Source organism: Prunus dulcis, chromosome 1 (genome assembly GCF_902201215.1).
Source record: "Prunus dulcis chromosome 1, ALMONDv2, whole genome shotgun sequence".
Taxonomy (NCBI): domain Eukaryota; kingdom Viridiplantae; phylum Streptophyta; class Magnoliopsida; order Rosales; family Rosaceae; genus Prunus; species Prunus dulcis.
Window position 1 is genome coordinate 18,376,727 of NC_047650.1, and position 21,024 is coordinate 18,397,750.

Below are 21,024 nucleotides of genomic sequence, written 5' to 3' on the forward strand. Positions count from 1 at the left end.
GGGTGTTTTAAGGATGCACTGTGCTTTTGGTTTGGGAAGTACTGTGCTTTTTGTTAGGTCTGCATTGTGCCTTTGGTATGGAAAGCAGTGTGGTTTTGGTTATGTAATGGGAATGAACATTTTGCATTTTGGTTATGTAATGGGAATGGCTATGTAATCTGCATACAGTGTGAAATTTTGGTAATGCAATGGCCTGTTCATTCCAACAACTTGTGTGTACAACGTATGAGCATATTGATTTTCACTTGTAACATTAGAACAAAATAGGCCACCTAATAACATATCCACTTGCAGCATTACAACAAAATAGGCCACAGAACAGCATTTACAACCTTCCAAAATAACAGAACCTGTGTTCCAAAAAAAACATAACCTATTTTCCAAAACAAGCGTACATGTTTTTCAAGAACACAGTACCTGTTTTCCAAAAAAACAGAACCTGTCTTACATATTTGATCATAAGCTATCTTCCTAACACAAGGCAACTTGTCTTCCAAAATAACATAATAACATAATAACCTAATCCAACCAGCTAATAAAGGTAAAATTGTCTCATGCGCAAAATAACCAAACCAGCTAATACAACACAGACAATCAACATTCCTTGCTCAAGTTTGATGCCCCCACAACCATAGGTCGTTTCCTCAATAAATAAGAATTGCCAGTTGAAGCTTCAATTGATGCAAGAGGGGCAGATCCAGTTGCAAGAGAGGCAGATCCAGTTGCAGGTGTTGAGGATGGAGCAGCTGAATTAATTTGTGCATTTGAACTTCCAGCTGCATTGGTGGCCTTTCTCTTCTATTTTCATTTCTGCATAGATCTTGCAGGCTTAGCTCGCCTTTTTTTGTACTGAGACCAGCTTCACTTGTTTGAGTAGTTTGCTGGGATGAGACAACAAATCAAACCTGTTAGTTGCATCATATTCCAAAAACATTAACATTTATAACATTAAGAAATGTTCATCCTTAGATGTTTACCTCAGCCTTCCTCTTTTTGATTTTTGTTTTTGGGGGGAGATTTCTATGACAAGTCATTTTATTTTGGCCCTTTCTTCCACATTGGCCACACCTCAGTGAGTCTTGAACTTTGGTAACAACATTGGCCTTATTGCTGCATTCACCTGCTTCCTTCCTTCTAGTCTTTCTTGGCTTTCCAGGTTGTTTGGAGTATGAAGGAGGCACACATGGTGGCATATTAGTTCTATCCCACAACTCCATCTCATTCATAGGTAGTATGAGGTTTTCATATGCCTTGAAATATGTCTAAGTGTGATAACATGCATCCACATAATCCATTACGTTCAGGCCCCCATTGTAATTTATAGCTGCCACTCTATGAACATAAGGCCAACCAGTCAAATCCCATTCTCTGCAAGAACAGTTCCTTGAATTCAAGTCCACAATATACTGTGAAATCCCACCACTGCCAACTTGAAATTTTCCTCCACCTGACCACATAGTCACACAACCACCAGCTTTTGCTTTATTAATCTCTACCTTCTTAAAAATCTTGGGGCAAATTTTCTTTGTCCAATTCTTCATTTTGTCCCTTCTGCCTTGTATCCTCCTCATCAACTTACACCTAACTATCTCATGCATGATCAATGTTGGCTTATCTCTGCATGCCAATATGAATGAGTTGAAGGACTCACACATATTGTTTAAAAGCATATCACACTTCACATGAGTGCTGAAGTGTGATCGAGACCAATGCCTGGGAGGTTTTCCTGGTTCAGTCAGCCAAGCATGAGTCAGCCAAGCATAAGCATCCATATCAAGGATTTTCAGCTCTTCCATCTGTCTTGCAAACTGTGGAACAGTTGTTGCTTTTGCAGCACCCAGAATTTGTCAGACAAAGCTTTCCCTTTGAATTGTAATATGAAGTTGGTGAACAGATGTCTTGCACAAAACTTGTGTTCACTATTAGGAACAACTTGCTCAAAAGCTAGTAATAATCCTTTTTGCTTGTCTGATATGAAAGTGTATCCAAACTGGTTAACAATCTCTACATCCTTTACCAGCAATTCCAGAAACCAAACCCATGACTCCTTGCACTCAGACTCAACCACTGCATATGCAATCACCCATGTTTTATTATTAGCATCTATACCAACTGCTGCTAAAAATTGCCCTCTATATACACCCTTCAAGAAGCAGCCATCCAATCCAATAATGGGTCTGCATCCAGCAATGAACCCTGCTTTACATGCACCTAGGCACACATATAACCTTTGAAACACTGGATGACCCAATTGTTCATTGAAATCACATTGAACTTTGGTTGTTGTTCCTGGATTGGTCTTCCTTAACTCTTCACAATAATCCCAAATTCTGGAGTATTGCTCTGTGTATATTCCCTCAATCTGCCTCAATGCCCTCTCTTTTGCCCTATAAACTTGTTGCCTAGAAACTCCAGTCTTATAATCCTTCTCCACAGTCTCCATGAATGAGCTAACTGGCCAACTTGGATTGCTCTTCAATGTTTCCATATATTTGGCATGCAGCCAACTAGACTTTACAGTGGGGTTCTCCCAAACAATACCATAAGTGTGTTCACCCTCATATTTCTTAACCTGCAGGGTCTTCTCATGCTGCATTTTGGAAGCATATATCTCCCATGGGCAATCTGGATCTGCACAAACTGCCTTTAGCTTTAAAGCCTCACTTCTTACAAATACAACATCCCTATTCCTCTTTATAAATTGTTCTCTCACAGCCGCTCTAAAAACTTTACAATCGCTAAACTTCATCTCAACCTCAAACTCTGGATCTGCCATGTCAGTTGCCGGATTGAACTCTGGCCATCTATCCGTCATTTGAGTGTCATCATCAGAGTCATATTTAGGCTGCACATTATCAGAATCATACTCCTCTGAATCCAGTTCCACATCTGCACCCCAATCCCAAGATTCAACCCCAGCATTTGTTGACTCTGGCTCTTTTCCTTTTGCCCCCTCTCCAACCCACTCAGTTTGTTTGTCCACCCATTCATCAAAATCGACATCATCATCATTATCATTAGGGCTGGGCACGGTCCGGTTAGGTCCGGTTTAGAGCTCGAACTAGAACCAAAACTGGCACTGTTCATCCGGTCCAGTCCGGTCCGGTCCTTAGAAAAAATAGGGGGAAAACCGGACCAAAACCAAACCGTCCGGTCAGGTCTGATTTTCCAGTTTTGGCCGGTTTTTTTTTTTTTTTTTTAAGGTCTATTTGTGTTGGGCTTTAGTAGATATAAGCCCCTGTTTCAGATTCCTATACAAATTTAGCATAAACTTAAATAATTTCTACATCCCAAGTATGTGCATTTTAACTTCCAAATACAAAATGTGGTCATCCAATCCAAACATACAAAACATGGTTATCCAATCCAAACATACAATCTTAAGAATTATACAACCCAATGTAAAAATTGATAATTAAATTGCAAACCAAAATAGAACTAGCCTAATAAAATAATATTTTTTATATTGTATATTATATATAATATATTAAAATATATATATATTTAATACTGGACCGGTCCGGTTCGGTCCGGTCCGGTGCTGTCTTGTGTAAAACCGGAATCGGAATCGGTTTGAACCGGTCCGGTCCGGTTCGGTTCGGGTTTGTTGACTTTTTAGTCAACTCGATTTTTTCCGATTTTTTTTCGTCCAGTCCGGTTCGGTTTTCCTGTTTTTCGGTTCATATGCCCACCCCTAATTATCATCACAACTAAAGTTAGGGTCTGCAAAATCAGAGTCAAAACTGTCTGCTGACTCCTCCTCATCATGACAGATTGTGGTCCTTGTTCTTGCTTTTCTTGTCTTCATTGGATGACATCTTAATAAGTTGCTCTTTTCTACACTTCCTTCACACAACCTTTTTCTGAACTAGTCCCTCAGTCACTGTATTGGACCTTTGGTCTTCTTTATCACGTGTCTTTTTGACATTTTTACATCTTCTTTTACCAAAAGCTCTTGCCCTCTTTTTCCCAAAAACAGAACTGACTTTACTTTTCCCTTTGTCTACAGTGGCAGGAGATTCCCTCTTAACAGCTCTTTCTTTGTCTTTTTGCACAGCAGATGATTCCATCTCTACTGTCTTTTCTTTACCTTTTTCAGAAACACCTTGTCCTGCACAAGATTCCCTTGGCTTTTGTGCACCCCCACCACTTTGTTCCCCATTTGGGTCTTCATTGAGCTCTTCTATCACCACACTTGTTTTTTTTTTGTTGCCTCCATTGTTTGCATTTCCCACCAACAGGAACACTAGCCCCATAATTGTCATTAAGCTCCTCAATCACAACTCCTTTGTTAGGCACAATATCAGCTTCTACATCAACAAACATATTTGATCCTGATTGACTATAAAACCAACGCTCATTACTATCAACCCCATGATGTAGGAAGATGTCTATTAGCCTTGTCTCTAGTACAAATACAAGCATGTCTATGACATCTTGATCATCATTGAGCTTTGTTAGACCACTATTGCTATAGATAGGGATACTATAGCAGTAACTAATCACCCCATCATAGCCTAACTCCCTCACCATATTTTCTATCTCGGTCATTGACATTCTATCCTTGTCACAATAATCAAACCAAGCTACACTGCCAGAAGCATAACAGTTACCACAGATTTGACCACCATGGTACATTCGAATAGAAAAAAATTCACGATCACCTACATATTACATGTCCCAAACATGGGTTATTTTCAGTTCAAACATAAAACACAACACAAAACACAGTATTCAAACATTACACAAAAACCATAACTGACTTTTCAATTATTTTCAGTTTAGGACCATTATACAAAAGTCCAAATTTTTATTAAACAACCCTTTTCACACCCTTCCACCTAATACTTTTGCATTATTAAAAGCAGAAGCTTAGAGTATTAAAGGCAGACATTGCCAGCACATGCTTGGCTTGAAGGACTACCTATATTCGAAATCTACAAGAAGGCCACCTATATTCAACAAAATCTTCCATACTTCTCCCACTATTCCACTAAACCCTATAAAACACAACATTCGAACCAGAATAACCCTTACGACCTCTAACCCATTCAACACAGATATCCCAAATTGCAAAAATTTAAACCAACTTACCGTACGATGGATGCGGAGCCCTGAAGCCCTGAAGCCCTGAAATCCTAACTCATTTCTTCTTACTTCTTCGAAATCGTAGAACTTGCTGTTAGCTATGGAGATTTAGGATTTAGGTTAAACTGAGGTTGAGGATGAACGACGGTTTGGGGCTTTTACTTCAGTCGTCTTCTTGCAAAGCGTGCCCAATTTTGGGCGAGATATTCTATATTTTTTTTAAAAATTGTAGAAACCCAAAACTGCCCTTCAGATGGCATAAGATGACTGGTCAAATCGCTGGTGAGGTGGGTCCCATGGGTGCCACGTCAGCAGTTAACGATTGACTGTCTAGTCAACTTAACGGAAGGATGAAATTGGACGATGTTCAAAACGTCATGGTGTAAATTGATAAAATTGATACTGTGGGGTCCAATTCGAGAATGACCCTAAACCAGCAGGGTGTCTTTTCTCGTTAGCCCTTTTTTTTTAATAATTTAAGATAAAATGATAAGAATTTACAATTATAGGGCTTCATTAAAACCTTGCTTGGAAACAACTCAGTTGGACAAAAACCCTGAATGAAGGAAAAAAATACTCTTAATGTTCAAAATATTATTTATTAACTTAAATATAGGTGAGGCTACCCAAGGGGTTACAAATGAAGCAAAATTTTATAATGAGGGTGCCATATATGGACCCCTCATGTGGACATTCGTATTAGTCACACATGATCATTTCATTAAACTTAAGTGAAGTTACTATTCAGATTAATCATGTGGCTAATATGAAGGTCCACATCTATGGTCCATATATGACACCCTTATCATAGAATGACGCTACAAATCAATGCCTAGCTAAGCCTGTCCATAGGGCCCAAGCTAACCCAATAGTTAAACAACGGGCCTGAGCTAAGCCTTCCATATTACTGGGCTAGGCTAGCCATGTCCCAAAAAATGGGTTCAAGTTCAGGTAGCCCATCTGCATAATTATTTACATCCATTTGGGTCTAAGTTCACACATGTTTTATTCTCATACTACGTGCTAATTTGTATGTCACAAACTTCTATCTTCATAAATTTTGTACATAAATAACTACATATGCACATGTCATGAATACATGTAGATATCCATTTCTATACAATCATCAAAAATAAGAAGAAAAAAAAAGGTGGTATCAACCTCTCAAGCAAGACAATAATTAGAAGCTATGACTATAGAGAGAAAATCGAATGACTATTATTCATTCCTATAACCCAAAACATTCTAGTCCATTTTTCTGTCTTGCTGTTCTATTTTCACTATTAATAGAATGAGCGGCAGTTGAAGCTCTTGTATCATGTAATCATCTTGACACCATTTCTTACCATCTCGTTTCATAGAGGATGGCAAAATATTCCAATAAACACAGCTTGAGAGACTGGATAGACATGAAACAATCGAACTAATTGTAGAGATTTAGAAGATTTAAGAGTTAAAAGTTATGTTATTAAGGAGCAAAACAAAACGACATAAATAGATATGTATTATGAATTATCAAGCACATAAAGCAGTTTGGTTTAGTGCATCTTATGAGAAGAACAGAAAACACAAACACAATTACCAAATTGGAGCAACCGACCAATCTTGGGGAAAAGAAACAGAAAACTACAAACAAGTGGGTTCCCAAATTGAACTATATAATAATAGTTATCAATCAAGCATCGGGATGTCGCCCTATGATGCCTTGTATGGAAGGCAGTGTAGAACTCCAATTTATTGGGATGAAGTGGGTGAGCAAAGATTGGAAGTATCTGAAGACATTGAAGCAACAAAGGGGAAAGTTAAACTGATCAGAAAAAGACTCAAGGTAGCACAGGATTCATAAAAGAGTTATGGCGACAATAGAATGAAGGATCTTCAATTTGAAGTTGGTGATTAGGTGTTCTTAAAGTTATCGTCGTGGAAAGGTGTAGTGAGATTTGGAAAGCAAGGGAAGTTAAGCCCTCGTTACATTGGGCCATACGAGATTTTGGAGCGTGTGGGCCCAGTGGCTTATAGCCTTGCTTTGCCTTCAGAACTTTCTCGGTTACATGACGTATTCCACGTTTCCATGCTCCAGAAGTATATTTAAGATCATTCTCATGTTCTGGAGTCGCAATTGATAGATTTGAAGGATGATTTGAGTTATGTGGAGCAACCTGTTCAGAATTTGGATTGGAAGATACAAGTACTACGTTCTAGAGAGATTCCACATGTGAAAGTCCTATAGAGGAGTCACACGGTGGAGGAGGCCACTTGGGAACCCAAGGAGCAGATGCGGGCTCAGTACCCTTACCTCTTCAAGTGACAGGTATGAAATTTTGAGGACGAAATTTTTATAAAAGGGGTAGATTGTAATAACCTGATCCTAAATTAATATTTAATTATGAATTTATTCAAATAAAAGACTATTTTATCCCTTGAATATTTTAATGGTTTAAAATTTGATTTTTTGTTCAGGAAGGAATATTGGATTCTAGTTATACCATTGCGTAGAGCATGTCGAGATGAGTCCGTAGACACATACTAGGCTCAAATCGGAGTTATATTGAAGAAGTTACGATCAAAGGAAGTACAGTGGCACAATCGTAAGCTTTGCGAAGTTAGTTTTTAAAAACCAGAAACCACTCTCACGCAGAACCCTCTTTCTCTCTCCTCTGTTCATAAATAGCCACGACCTCTGTGGCTTCCGGCAGCGTTTCCGGCCATGAAATTGATCCCATTCTCTTCGTCTCTCTCTCCTCTTCATATCCATACCAATTTTCAGCCCCCAAACCCAAAGAATTAAACCCATAATTCGAGCCAACGTGAGCCCAAAAATGGGCTGTTTCAAACAGTGGCCACGGACGCTTATTCCGGCCAACTCCTGCCACCACCCGCCACCAAATCACTTCCAAAACACTCTCCTACCTTCCTTATGTGATTTCCTTCAAAGACCTGAACCAATTTCAAGTAGAAATTGTTAAATCCAAACCCAAAACTTTCTAGGTTTTTCAAATACAAAATTGTTCATTCAACACCTTTAACGGAGGAATTGTCTTGCAGCAAAGGTATAAAGTTACTCCCCTTGATGTGCTTGATCTGTAGGTATGAATATTGGCCGGCGGTTTGGAGTTTTCCTATCATCGAAAAATTTCTCTACAGCCGTCGGCGGTTGCGGCCTGTCTGCGGGGTGTCAAGGTTGGGTTTTGATTCTAAAATGATCCCCACGTCGTCCTAAGCATGATGGTATGCTTAGATTTCAATTTTTGGTTACCGTTTGACTGTCGATCAGATATCGCATATTAGGAGTTATCTAGGTTCGATATGTTCCAACCTTTGGATTGACTTCATTTTCAAATATGTTGATCTAGGCACTTCTAGGATCATGTAGAAAATTCCCATATTGAGAATCGAATTCGCGGATACTCCGATTCAATCATTCAGAGTTTAGGTAAACGGTAACTGTCCGATCGTGCGATCGCGAGCAATCTGACCGTCCGATTCGGACCAAACTTTCAGGGCATGTTTAGTAAAGTGTGTTGAAACTATAGGAACTCTCGAATTGGTAATCAGAGGTCATGTACTCCACGGGGACTGGAATGACAAATATGGAAATTTAACCGCGTATTCAATCTGGAGTCTTTTCATACCATTCCACTTGTCAGAAATGTTGAAAATGGGCCTAGGAACCTTCTTAAGTTATGTACACACACTTTTAAGGCCGAGGGTCAGCATTTTGATTAAATATTTGGGGTTGAGCTATTTTATTAATTAAATATTTTTAATCGCTTAAATAGGTACTCGGGCTTTGTTGAACCCATAAGAAGGGCCCTCGAACGGTCAGGCTAGCTCAGACTCTCAGTCAGTGGACTTTTGTTTTATAAATGAATTTTATGCAATAAAAGTTTTACTATTTCTCTTGAATGAATTAGTTATGATTTTGCTTTCCAAGCAATTAGTTTGAATTCAAATATTTTTATTAAATTATGTTTATGTTTAAATGTGAATGGCTTGGCAGGTAGAAAAGGAGATGATAACAGGATTTAAGGATTTAATGAGAAATAGGATTATAATTTTCTAGGAAGTTTTTAAACCACCATAGGTACCCAAAATGTTGCCTTCGGATAAATTGTTGCCTTCGGTCATGATCATGTCCATAGACATCCTAGTTGCCTTCAGTTGAGTCAGCGCACGTTTGACATGGGGAATGTTTTAAAACAAAATGGGCTACCACCACAGGGCCCACTCGCCGCCACACGCACCGCCAGCGCTTAGGTAGCTTGAAAAATTTCCAGCGACGGAAATTTCTCAAATCACCCAACAATATCTATACCTACGTGATCAGGGCAACTAGGCGAGCAACTTTTATAACTAGGCCGACCTCCAATTTGGCCGGAAAACCCTTCCAAAGTTGGACAAAATCTAGGTTTCTAATCGAACACTCATGGCTCCAAATCAATCCAAACCAACTATCAAAACAGCTAGAACACGAAAAATGGATGAAGAAGCATACATCACTCGTCGGATATCGTTGCTGGAATCGCTGAAAATGGCGACGAAAAAATCGGGATTCTTCCCCTCGTTCCAGTCGCTTCACGGCTCGAAATCGGATCTGGAAATTTAGTGGGTTGTGTAAAGGAGGTGGAGAGGAGCGTTTCACAAGTTATGGCGTTGAATTTGATGGCCAGATGGCGCCGAAATGGCAGTAGAAACCTGCAGTGTCATGCTAGAGAGAGAGAGAGGGAGGAGAGAGAGTCGGGGGAGAGAAAGAAGATACTGGGGTTTTAAAATCTAACTTTGAAATATTTACGGTTGTGCCACTGCATTTCCGTTGATTGTAACTTCTTATCAACAAGCTCTATGCAACGGTGCCCCTCAAATCCCAAAAATCCTTATGGATCGAAAAGTGACCATTGTGACCTTGCTCCAAGGGAAAATTTTTAATTTCACAATTAAATATAGTAAATAAATGGTTAAAATTGGGTCAGGGTGTCACACAACAAACACAACATTAGAAAACAATTCCACTATTTTACATTTTTTTTAATGATCCATACAAAAATAAAGAGAGCATGATCAGGGACAGACCTAGGATTTCAAATTGGGGTAGGCTAAATTTACCTTACGCACATAGCTATTAAACTTGATAGTACGAAGTGAAATTCATTGATAACATAAGACTACACCTAATCATGATGACATAATGAGTTTTACCCCACAAAACGCATCTAGTACATAGTTCTTTTATATTTTCTACGTGCATGGGTAAGTGCAATCGTTGATGCAAGAGACACGCCAAATTCTTGAATGAATAATTTAATTAGTTTTATAAATTACTTCATAAATTGCAATGAATTATTTTGCTGAATTAATTTTTAAAAAATTTCCAAAATTATTTTTAAAATTGTTTCAATTATTTAAAAATCCAATAAAATTAGTTAAGGTACTATATCATGTTATTAATGGCAAGTAGAAAAGCAGCTTTTGAGAAATGGCACCATGATGTAGGACCATAGATTTTCAGTATAGTTGAGAAGCATAAGATAGCCTAGTGCATTCCAAAGCTTACTGGGGAACAAACATATGAAGTCAAAAACTTTGGTGGAACTCAAGTGGTGGTTGATTTAAGAAGAAGCACTTGTTCATGCAAACAATGGGATATCACTGGGATCCTTTGTAAGCATGCTTGTGCTGCAAATTGGGCAATTGAATGGAGATCACCTTGCTTATGTGAATGCTTGTTAAGGAGGCATTTGTTAGAGCATATGCAGAAATGGTGCATCCCATGGCAAGCCAAGATATGTGGCCTAAGTGTAACTTGGCACCTTTGCTGCCATCTAAGTACCACAATCAGCCAAGGAAGCCTAGTAAAAAGAGGATCAAGTCAGCAGCTGAACCACTCCCAACCTATAATCCTAATGCAACAAAACTACCAATGTATAATATGGAAATTAAGTGTTCAATATGCAACCAAGCTGGACATAATATGAGGAGATGTCTCAAGGCAAAGGAAGGACAATTTGGTAGTTAGGTATTTCCCACCTATGGCCTATGTCAATGCTTGTTTCAGATCATAAAAAACTCCCAAAAGAATACTATGTCTTAGTGTCTCAGCTTATGCCTCAGCCTATGTCTCATTTTCAGCAAGCTTCTCAGTCTCAGCAAGCTTCATAGTCTCAGACAACTAAACCACCTGACCTTCAGAGAAAGAGGTTTAAGTCACCAGCAAAAAGGAAGGCTATTTTGGAAAGGAAGAAAATGTTAGAGGTTTAAGTCACCAGCAAAAAGGAAGGCTTTTTTGGAAAGGAAGAAAATGTTAGACAAATATCAAGTTTGGAGATACTGAGACAGTTGGGAATAGAAGGAATAAAATTGGCATGTATTTTGAAGACTGTTTGAACTTGTACTTTGAAGTTAATTTGGGATTCCAATGTTGCCTAGAAGTGGCATTGTCTTTTGGTTGCCTAGATTTGGCATTGTCTTTTAGTTGCCCAGAATTGGCATTCTAAGGCCATCTCCAGCTATAGGGCTAAATGTAGTCCATGGCTAAAAATTTAGCCCCTCAAAATATTAATTTTTTATAGAATAGTGCAGGGCTAAAATTTTTCCATCTCCAGCCACGCAGGGCTATATTTTAGGGTCCTTCATATTTTATTATTTTCAGAAAGGGGAGTGGGGAGAGTTTTAATGATTGGTTGTTGAAAAGCACATGGATGGGGGCCACTATAAATTTGGCTTAGGCCAAAGCTGGGCTACATTTGGCCCGGTTGGAGGACTAAAGGGCCAAATGTGGCCCTCCAAATTTGGCCAAAATTTTATTTAGCCCATGACAAGAGATGGGTTTTGCATTAATTTAGGGCTATATTTGGGATATAGCCCATGGCTGAAGATGGCCTAATGTTGATATTTTGTTGAACTGGAATTGCCATTGCCAATGTTGATATGAAGTATGTATTTTGAACTGGATGAATGATGTTAATTATGAATGCTATGAACTATAGCTATGTTTATGTCAATGGTTTTTTAATTTTTTTTTTATAACTCTTAACTGTATGATGTGAATGCTTGTTATGATTATAACTACCAATGTTGAATGCTTTTAGGTATGAATTATTTGAGCTCTAAATCTGTATTTTGAACTCTAACTCCATGATGTTGGGCATAAATTATTTGAGCTCTAAGCAGAAATGTTTTTCTCAAACTTCACCAACTTCATTACTTGGGGTTAATAAACCAACTTCATTACTTCAACTGTACATTGCGTCTATTTTACGTAACATTGCCTAGTCTACTTTACATGCCTCAGCTTGAGGACTTCCCAAAAACCACAACAACCCATAAAATAAACAGAGCAACCCAGAGCTTCCTTTCTCTTGCTCGCATACACTCAACATCCTGTTCCAGTTGTCTCATTCTCCTCTAAGTCAAGCCATCACACCCTTCTTATGTGGAGGCATCTCATCATCAACCCAATAGAAAAACCTACAACTGTTATTTCTCCGCTGCAAAGACAAGCCAAATTTCATAAATTTCAAACATTACAAGCAAAAGCATAGCACTATCACACCATCACACCATCACTTACCCCTGATTTTGAACAGACAGGGAACCTCCTCATTGGGTTCGATTCAGTCCATGAGGTTTGAAGCCGAGCCACTTTCCCACAGTGGCAACAAGGTGCTACAATGTGGGCCTCTTCTCCAAATGAAGGTTCGGGTCTCATCTTTAGTTTCAGTTGCAAATAGGAAGGAGGAAGAAGGTTTGAGCTGTGAAGGAATAAGGACGGAAGGAATAAATATGAAGAAGGAAAAAAAGGCTTCATATAGCCTTTTTTTGAACATCAATGGCGGGAATCAATGAGAATTGGGGATGAAATGGGCGGACAAAAGTGGGAGCGGAAGGGTTAGTGCTTGGACGGAGACCACTTCGCCACATCAGACAGCCGTTGACTGAGGAAAAAAGGGACGTGGATGAAATTCCCATTATGCCCATGCCACATCATAAAAAATAACGAAACTAGGGGTGAAGTTGATGTTGGGGGGCAAAGTAGGTTACTAAAATACTGTCAAGCGGAGTAAGTAGGCCACTTTAAGTTTGAGGGGCAATGTGAGATTTGACCGTAGTTTCAGAAGGCATTGATGTAAATAAACCTAATTAGAAAATCAGAGCTTTGAGAAACATCAATATACAAAATGATAAAAATAAAAAATAAAAAGTGAAAATCCTGTAAAATGTCTATTAGGAAATCAATTATTACTTTCGAATTTCACTTATTCAAAATTACATTTTTGACACTTCATTGCGAAAATAATGTCATAGGAGTTTGTATTTTTTTGTATTTTCTTGATTTTTTTATTAATTCTTTTTATGAATTCTTTTGTTAAAAACACAAAAAGTAAATAAAAAGACATGTGACGCACACATATTAACTTTGAGTACGACTTGTGCGCACACATATTAATGTTAAGAACCACAAATAAAAAAAATAAAAACATAAGTTTGTTTGGTATTCAACTTGAATTCAACTTTTTAAACTCAAAAACAGACTTTGAGTCCAAAACAAAGAAAACATGTTTGGTAGTCATATTTTTAGAAACTCAAACTCAATAACAACTAAATAACACCATAATTATTAAGAACAAAAAATATCTGTTTTTTCAGTTTTTTTCTAATGACTCACAATTTCTCAAATTTTTAAGATTTGAAAACAATTTTCAAGTTGCATACCAAATAAGTTTTTGAATCTTAAAAATAGATTTAAGAACTTCTTATTTTTAAGAAAAATAAAATTTTTTGAATTCTCTATTTCAATAGGATACTAAATGCCCCCTAAAAAACGAAACCTATGGTTTTGTGAATCTCATGACTTTTTTTTTTTTTTTTTTTTTCCGGTTTTTTTTTGGCTTTTTATTATTATTTATATTTATATTTTTAAAATTATTTATATGGTGACTGGTCAGAGCTGAGAGTAAAGGACTAGCAAGCACAGAGAAGAAGAGAAGAATGGTCGTTGTAGAGCAACCATGAAGAACAACAGCAGCCAAAGCTACAACAGTGAAGAAAACAACTCCAAGAAAGAAAGTGCTTTCTCAACCCTGGATTCAAGATTCAACCAAACCCTCCGAAATGTTCAAGGGTACCAATCCCCTTTTTTATATCATTTTAAATTTATAGTTTGTTTTCTCCTAATTTATGATTTTCCTCAGATTTGAAAACCCATTGAGCAAAAGCTTCTATCTTATACATAACTATTAGACTTTCATAATTCGACTGTTTATCTGACACTCGTAAAATATAGCTTATTTCTCTCCAATTCTACAAGGTGATTGAGAAAATGACTACGGGTTTTGGTGATTTCGATTTATTATGTAAATCAGTAGAAAAAATTCTGTGATTTGTGAGATTACTGTGCTTAAATTGAATTATTCATTATACTCTTTTCTGTTTGGTTGATGAGAAAATGGGGACAACAGATGCAATCAGACTATATTAATTTAATTGGTAATTCGCAGTTTGATCCTGCTTATTGTGCTTAGTTTTCTTGTTTACCCATTGTATAGGCGTAACCTTAAATTGATGTCATGTAGCTGAAAATTGGTGACAGTAAATTCGATTATTTCTGGGTTTATTTTCCTGACTAAGAAGTACGTACTTGGGTGTCTCAGATTTACTCATTTGTGCCATTTATTATATTTAGTTTTAGAACTATGGTTCAGTTCTTCAGTAATTTTTGCATTTATTTTGTCCCAGTCCTGCACTTTCCATGAGCTCTGGATTTAGATTTTAGGTACATTTGGTATAATGTTCTGTCTGATATCTGCAGTATCAGTAGTCATAGAAGTTCGCATGAATCCTTAATGTGTGTCAAAATTTCTCATAAAACTTTTGGTTGTTATTAGTTTGTGTCACAAAGTGAAGCAACCCAGAGCTCTTTTGATGGCATATCAGGAAGTCTTGTGGTTCTGTTGTGTGCTTCAGTTACTGAATGTCCTTCTGGACAAAACAAATGTGATGTATTGTCCTAAAATTTGCTAAATATCTAATTTTTTATGTCTGTCTTGGTTTATTTGTCATGATTTCTAGGCTGCTCAAAGGGCGTAGTATTCCTGGTAAAGTGTTACTGAGTAGATCAGACCCACTAGATCAGTCAAACATACAACAGCACTCCCCAAATTATGAAAGGAGCTTCTCATACAATGATGCTGAAACAAGTGATCGCATGTCCAAGGACCTAGAGGTTTATTTTGATATATCTTTTCTGTAATAAATTTCCATATCATAGTATTTGCTATAAAGTATTAACTGAGAATGTAACAGCTTGGTTTTTACTTCTAACACAGGAAGAAGTGCAGAACCCGAACAAGCCAAGCAATAATGCAAATTCAAATGGCCTAAATTCATCAACCTCAAATATTGAGAATACTTCCAAAGAAGCACAAAAATCCACCATGGGTGCTAGAGCTACTGATTCTGCAAGAATTATAAAGTTCACAAAGGTCCTTTCAGGGACAACAGTCATACTGGGTATAATGACTAAGTCATTACTCTTTCCCCTTTCTTTTCTCCCTTCAATTTGATGAAATTATAGTTATACCAGCAGGGTCGTGCTTGTAACTGTTAGAATATGTTCTGGGTCTTGTTTCTTGCTTAGGAGCTTTACATTTTTGTATAACCCAATCTTCATGATCACTGGCCAACCTCATCATGTGATCTAAATTTGCACACTTGTTATTGTTACTCTTTTGATATATCTATTACCTCCACAAATTTTGTTTGTTGCTAACCAAGCTCTGTATCTTTTATTTCCTTTTCCTTTTTCTTTTCAAAAATTTAATTTTCTATGGTTTGTGTAGAGAAGTTGCGTGAGTTGGCTTGGAGTGGCATACCACCATATATGCGACCTGATGTATGGAGACTTCTTTTGGTAAGCCTGATGCTTTGATACTTTTAAGATTAACATTGAAAGTTTTAGAATTTTAGTCATTGGATATTATTCAACCAAAGAATTTAGCTGTCATGTTATTTCCTATTGGACTGCTAGAAGGATTTCAAGTAGGGTGGGCATTACATGAAAATTATCCACTTTGTATGGCTTGCATATAGTATAATAGGCTCGCAAAGGCATGTCCTTGTAAAGCTCCACAAAAGTGATGAATCCCAAAAAAGCCATTGGTTTTGTGCAAACCTTGTGAGAGGGAGCATTATGGACATAGAAGGTGCAAGGTTCTCCTTATGGTCCACTAGGTTTAGTTTACTTTGTATTGCCTTCTGTAGTTCTGTGGTTTTGTTTATTGCAACCATCCATGCCTGCAGCTAGGTCAGAGTTGTCAAGTGCACCCTGGGTGTCCATTGTTCCGCCCATGCTTTGAACTTGAGGTTTTATGCATCTGTTTTTTTTCTTCACTTTTTCTAGAAACCTTTTATTTATTTATTTTTTCTGTTTATTAATATATTTTTTTGTTTTATTCTTTTTGGTAATTGAAATGGAAGTTCTAGAGAACTTGTTCAAGATAGTATCATTTCCTATAAAAGGAGTTTATTTTTATCAGCCATTTTAATGACCTGGGATTTTTTTTCATCTGGTAAACATTGTTGCTTGTTTGAAATTAAACATGAACTGACAACAGGGATATGCACCACCTAATTCAGATAGAAGGGGGGGAGTTCTGAAAAGGAAGCGCCTTGAGTATCTTGACTGTGTTTCCCAGTATTATGACATTCCAGATACTGAGCGTTCAGATGATGAGATAAACATGCTTCGCCAGGTGTTTTAAATTTTACCCACACTGCCTACCTGCTTAGTGTAATTCGTGCTTCGTGATTTTGACAATTGCTTTTTTATCCTTATTAGATTGCTGTCGATTGCCCTAGAACTGTGCCAGATGTATATTTTTTTCAGCAAGCTCAAGTCCAGAAATCCTTGGAACGCATCCTTTACACATGGTTAAAATACTATACCTGTCCTTGTTTATTCCTTATGTGTTCATGTCAGGAAGAGAGAAATATTGCTTTAATGTGGAAATTTTTTTTTTTTGTTAACTTAACAGGACTTGCCAACAACCCCCGCGCCCCCCCCCAAAAAAAAAAGGCTTGATAGTTCAACAGATTTACCAGTTTTGATATGTTTGACCTTTGTCTTTTATGTTTTTGTCCAATTGTCTAAGTGGTTGTGTTCATCCAAAGGCCTTTGGTTCATTAAACACTTGGGTAATTATGTTGCAATGTATTCTCTGCCCTATATTTTTGCGGCTTGATTGTATTGACACTGTACGTTTAGAGAGCTGGGAAACATGGGGCCTGATTCTCAACATGTCAGTTAACTGAACATATATGTACATACATCTGCACTACTATCGAATCTTATGATCAGGACGTTTTAAGGTTCTAGTTTTATTCCATCGGTTTTGGATGGTAAGTCTTTTCCTTAGCTGTGGACCATAAGTTGACAGAGTGAGTCATAATGTTTGCTTATCAAAGTGACAAGATTATGCCAATACTTATTATGCTAGAATGACTAGTTGGGTGAGCAGAAATCGGGTTCCAGTAATTTAGCTTTTAAAAATTTGATTGAGATATGGAGCATGGTTTCAAGATGCCACCATTTTGAGTTATTTTTTCTCAATTTATGTAGTTCTTATGATTATTAGGATGTCTTTTCAAGTTGCTTTTCCTAATGTCTTTCAGGGCCATTAGACATCCTGCGAGTGGATATGTTCAGGGAATAAATGACCTTGTTACTCCCTTTCTAGTCGTTTTCTTATCAGAATACTTAGAAGGGAGTGTGGATAGTTGGTCAATCTCTGATCTGTCTCCTGATAAAATATCTATCATAGAGGCTGATTGCTATTGGTGCCTATCAAAATTACTTGATGGTATGCAAGACCATTACACATTTGCCCAGCCAGGAATCCAGAGGCTTGTGTTTAAGCTAAAGGAAGTGGTCAGGCGGATTGATGGTAAACCCCATTTCTCTGTTTTTAGTTTCTCTTTCTTGCACCTTTTTTTCTACATGAATTGATGCTTAAATTTTGTATGGACTTACAAGATGCATTTTTTTGCTGAATATTTCTCTAAATTATTTGTAGAATTAAATATTTTCCTCTGTCATAGTTTTCAATATGGAAGTCTCATTGCTTTTCTTTATGCATATTAGGACTTACGAATAACCAGTGGCGAATGAGGGAGCCAAGGCAAAAGGCTCCAATTCCTGTAGGGTAGTTGAGAAAGAGTTGGTTGTGTTGCTGGGGCGTAGGTTATGTTGTCAATAGAGAGTACTTAAAGGGTGGTGGAGTGGTCTAGAGATGGGTATGGCAGGCATGACTTCACATATGTAGGATTTAGCTGGCTAAAGAGTGGAGCATTCTGAACATATAGGAATTCATGAAAGGAAATTCAGTCCTTGTGTTAAATCCGCAAACATTATACTAAAATGTATGCTTCTATATTATTATTTATTTTGAAAACTGTACCTATTTTATAGCGGATAAACAATAGAATTACGGAATAGTGACCATAACAAACTTCACGGAAACAACAAAACAAAGTTACAAGAACTATGTATTGTTAAAACAGACCCAACCAAAACATGAACATCTGATGCTTGCCAATTTAACCAAATATCTGTAAAAGATAAGCCCCTAATTTCTGTGGAAACAGATGCCAAAAGAGAGCTAATATAGAACTCTCCTTTGGGCCTATATGCCAGCGAAAGGGCTAGAACTTCAAAAATCATTTTGCTTCTCTGCAGCCAAAATACCCAGAACACAGTGAGGACCATGCAACCCTACATAACTTTGGCTTTCTTCAAACTTTCTGCCACTTTATCCTTCTTGCAAAGAAGAGAAAGAATGTATCTTGGAATAACCCAGCTTACTCATTTCCCTAAACAGTTTCAGTGAAAGACACAAAGCCCACAGGATACTTTAAGAAAATTGATCCACAGTCCTTTAAACACATTATTCACCTTGAGGGTAGAGGCATGCATCAGGCTAAATTTGGGGTTGGCTATTATATGTTATAAAGATTTTGAGGTAATTTCTTTGCATTTACTGTCTTTCCAATTCTCCACCTGATGCAATAAAATTTTGGTACACATTTTTATTGTAGCAAGGAGGATTCTTTAATCAGTAAATGTGAATTCTTGAAAGTATATTTCTAGGGATGTTTCTTATTTAGAAGAGAAACCTGTCGAAGTTTTACAATTATCCTTCATGTGTATTCTTACGATTTATTCTTACTGTACTAGAACCGGTATCTACACACATGGAGGAGCAAGGGCTAGAATTTCTTCAATTTGCTTTCCGCTGGTTCAACTGTCTTTTAATACGTGAGGTGTGATCCTAAGGATCTTTTCTGCATACATTTCTGTAGATTTCCCTGTTTTAACGATATTCATATATTATGGACAATGTCACCCTAAGGTTATTGGGTAGCAAAGAATGTTTCTAAGTGAAATTTGGTCACAACGTTGTGGTTTTGTCATTTATTGCAAAGCTAATGGCAATTTTTTCTTTATCCTGCTCAGATTCCTTTCCATCTTATTACTCGCCTATGGGATACTTATCTTGCTGAAGGAGATGCATTGCCAGACTTCCTTGTGTATATATTTGCCAGTTTTCTTTTAACGGTAAGATAGAAATTCTTGCCTTTGAAAGGATATAATTTCCTTGGTTACATGTTTGGATGTATTAGCTGTGGTAAGAAAATGCATCTGTTGATTTATTTGTGCATTAACAATGTGTTTTCTTTGCCTTCGGTAAATTATGGGGGGTCTAAGCTAATTAATATGTTTGACATACCTTTCTCAGCTTTGGTTATGGAAGAAATCTGTTATAATGCTTTGACACCTTATAGATTGTTTTAAAGATTTTTCTGAATAACATTCATGGCATCCAACTTGTTCAAAACTGAAGAAATATACTGTGCACTACTTTCCATTAACAGAAATAGTGGGTGCATTCTTGCTTATCATTGAAGTGACCATTTTGGTGCTCTTCTTTCTTTTTCTTTTTCCTTTTTCAAGTTTCTGTCATGTCTTAGAATCTGGGAATGGTTATGTGTGGAACAAAAACGTCAGGCCCCACAAATTACCAATTTCATGCAATACCATGCATGATGTTTTTGATGTTGACTGGGAGGCTCAGGGAAAGGTTGCCTTTTATTGGCTTTTCTGCTAATTTTCCTGGCCCATGTTTGCCTTCTCTCCAGATTGTTTCTGCACGTATATACTATGCTTATGCGGTGGGTGCAACAACTGATTTCTTTCTGTACTACGTTTGTTGTGCTTGGGTTAATTTGACGGCAGAGAATCTGAATGGCTGTATTCTCTGGCTCTGTGTATTATGTATGAGGAATGACTGCCTTTCTGTTATTGCGTGGTCAGCTGAAATTGCTTGTTTTTTCTTTTTGGTTGCTCAATGAAGTGGATGTCAATAACTTAAAAAGCACTATTATTTGATTCAGTGGTCAGATAAGCTTCAGAAGCTTGATTTCCAAGAGTTGGTTATGTTTCTTCAACACCTTCCAACTAATAACTGGACTCACCAAGAGCTAGAGATGGTGCTTTCAAGAGCTTTCATGTGGCACAGTATGTTCAATAGCTCTCCTAGCCATTTAGCCAACTAAAAGGAATTTGTAATATCTATTAGCGGCTTTGTAATTTGTTTGTTTGCTTGTTTTTTTCTTCTTCATTTAGTTGTCCCTTTTTCTGATCTTAATTTGGTTTTATTACAATGGTTTCTGTTATGGTGGAGGGCCTTGCCCATATAGTATCAGGTGTCTGTAATATTTGCATTTTCAAGCATTTCGTTGTAGAATTTGGCTTTGATCAGTGGAGGAAAAAGAAAAATGATGTCTTATTATGTACTCTTCTTTCTTTGAATGGAGCTGATGGAATTTGTGACCCAATGCTTTCTATAAATGTTAATAAACTGCCTGCAAATCCTGATACAATCC

General features: G+C 37.3%; 2 protein-coding genes across 2 annotated transcripts; one reads left to right on the plus strand and one right to left on the minus strand.

Annotated features, from left to right (window-relative positions):
• Positions 1-1,783: 1,783 nt before the first annotated feature.
• Positions 1,784-4,638, minus strand: LOC117615656. The gene is made up of 2 exons (XM_034344783.1): positions 4,214-4,638; positions 1,784-3,023 (listed from the first exon to the last, which is right to left on the minus strand). Exons 1-2 carry the CDS (start codon positions 4,636-4,638, stop codon positions 1,784-1,786), a joined length of 1,665 nt encoding a protein of 554 aa, XP_034200674.1.
• Positions 4,639-14,015: 9,377 nt separating this feature from the next.
• LOC117615581 (GTPase-activating protein GYP1-like) lies at positions 14,016-20,971 on the plus strand. Its single transcript, XM_034344683.1, has 10 exons — positions 14,016-14,206; positions 15,154-15,307; positions 15,411-15,594; positions 15,924-15,994; positions 16,698-16,835; positions 16,922-17,013; positions 17,755-18,026; positions 19,316-19,401; positions 19,595-19,696; positions 20,533-20,971. The coding sequence occupies exons 1-10, from the start codon at positions 14,094-14,096 to the stop codon at positions 20,692-20,694; spliced, it is 1,374 nt and encodes a 457-aa protein (XP_034200574.1). The 5' UTR covers positions 14,016-14,093; the 3' UTR covers positions 20,695-20,971.
• Positions 20,972-21,024: the final 53 nt, after the last annotated feature.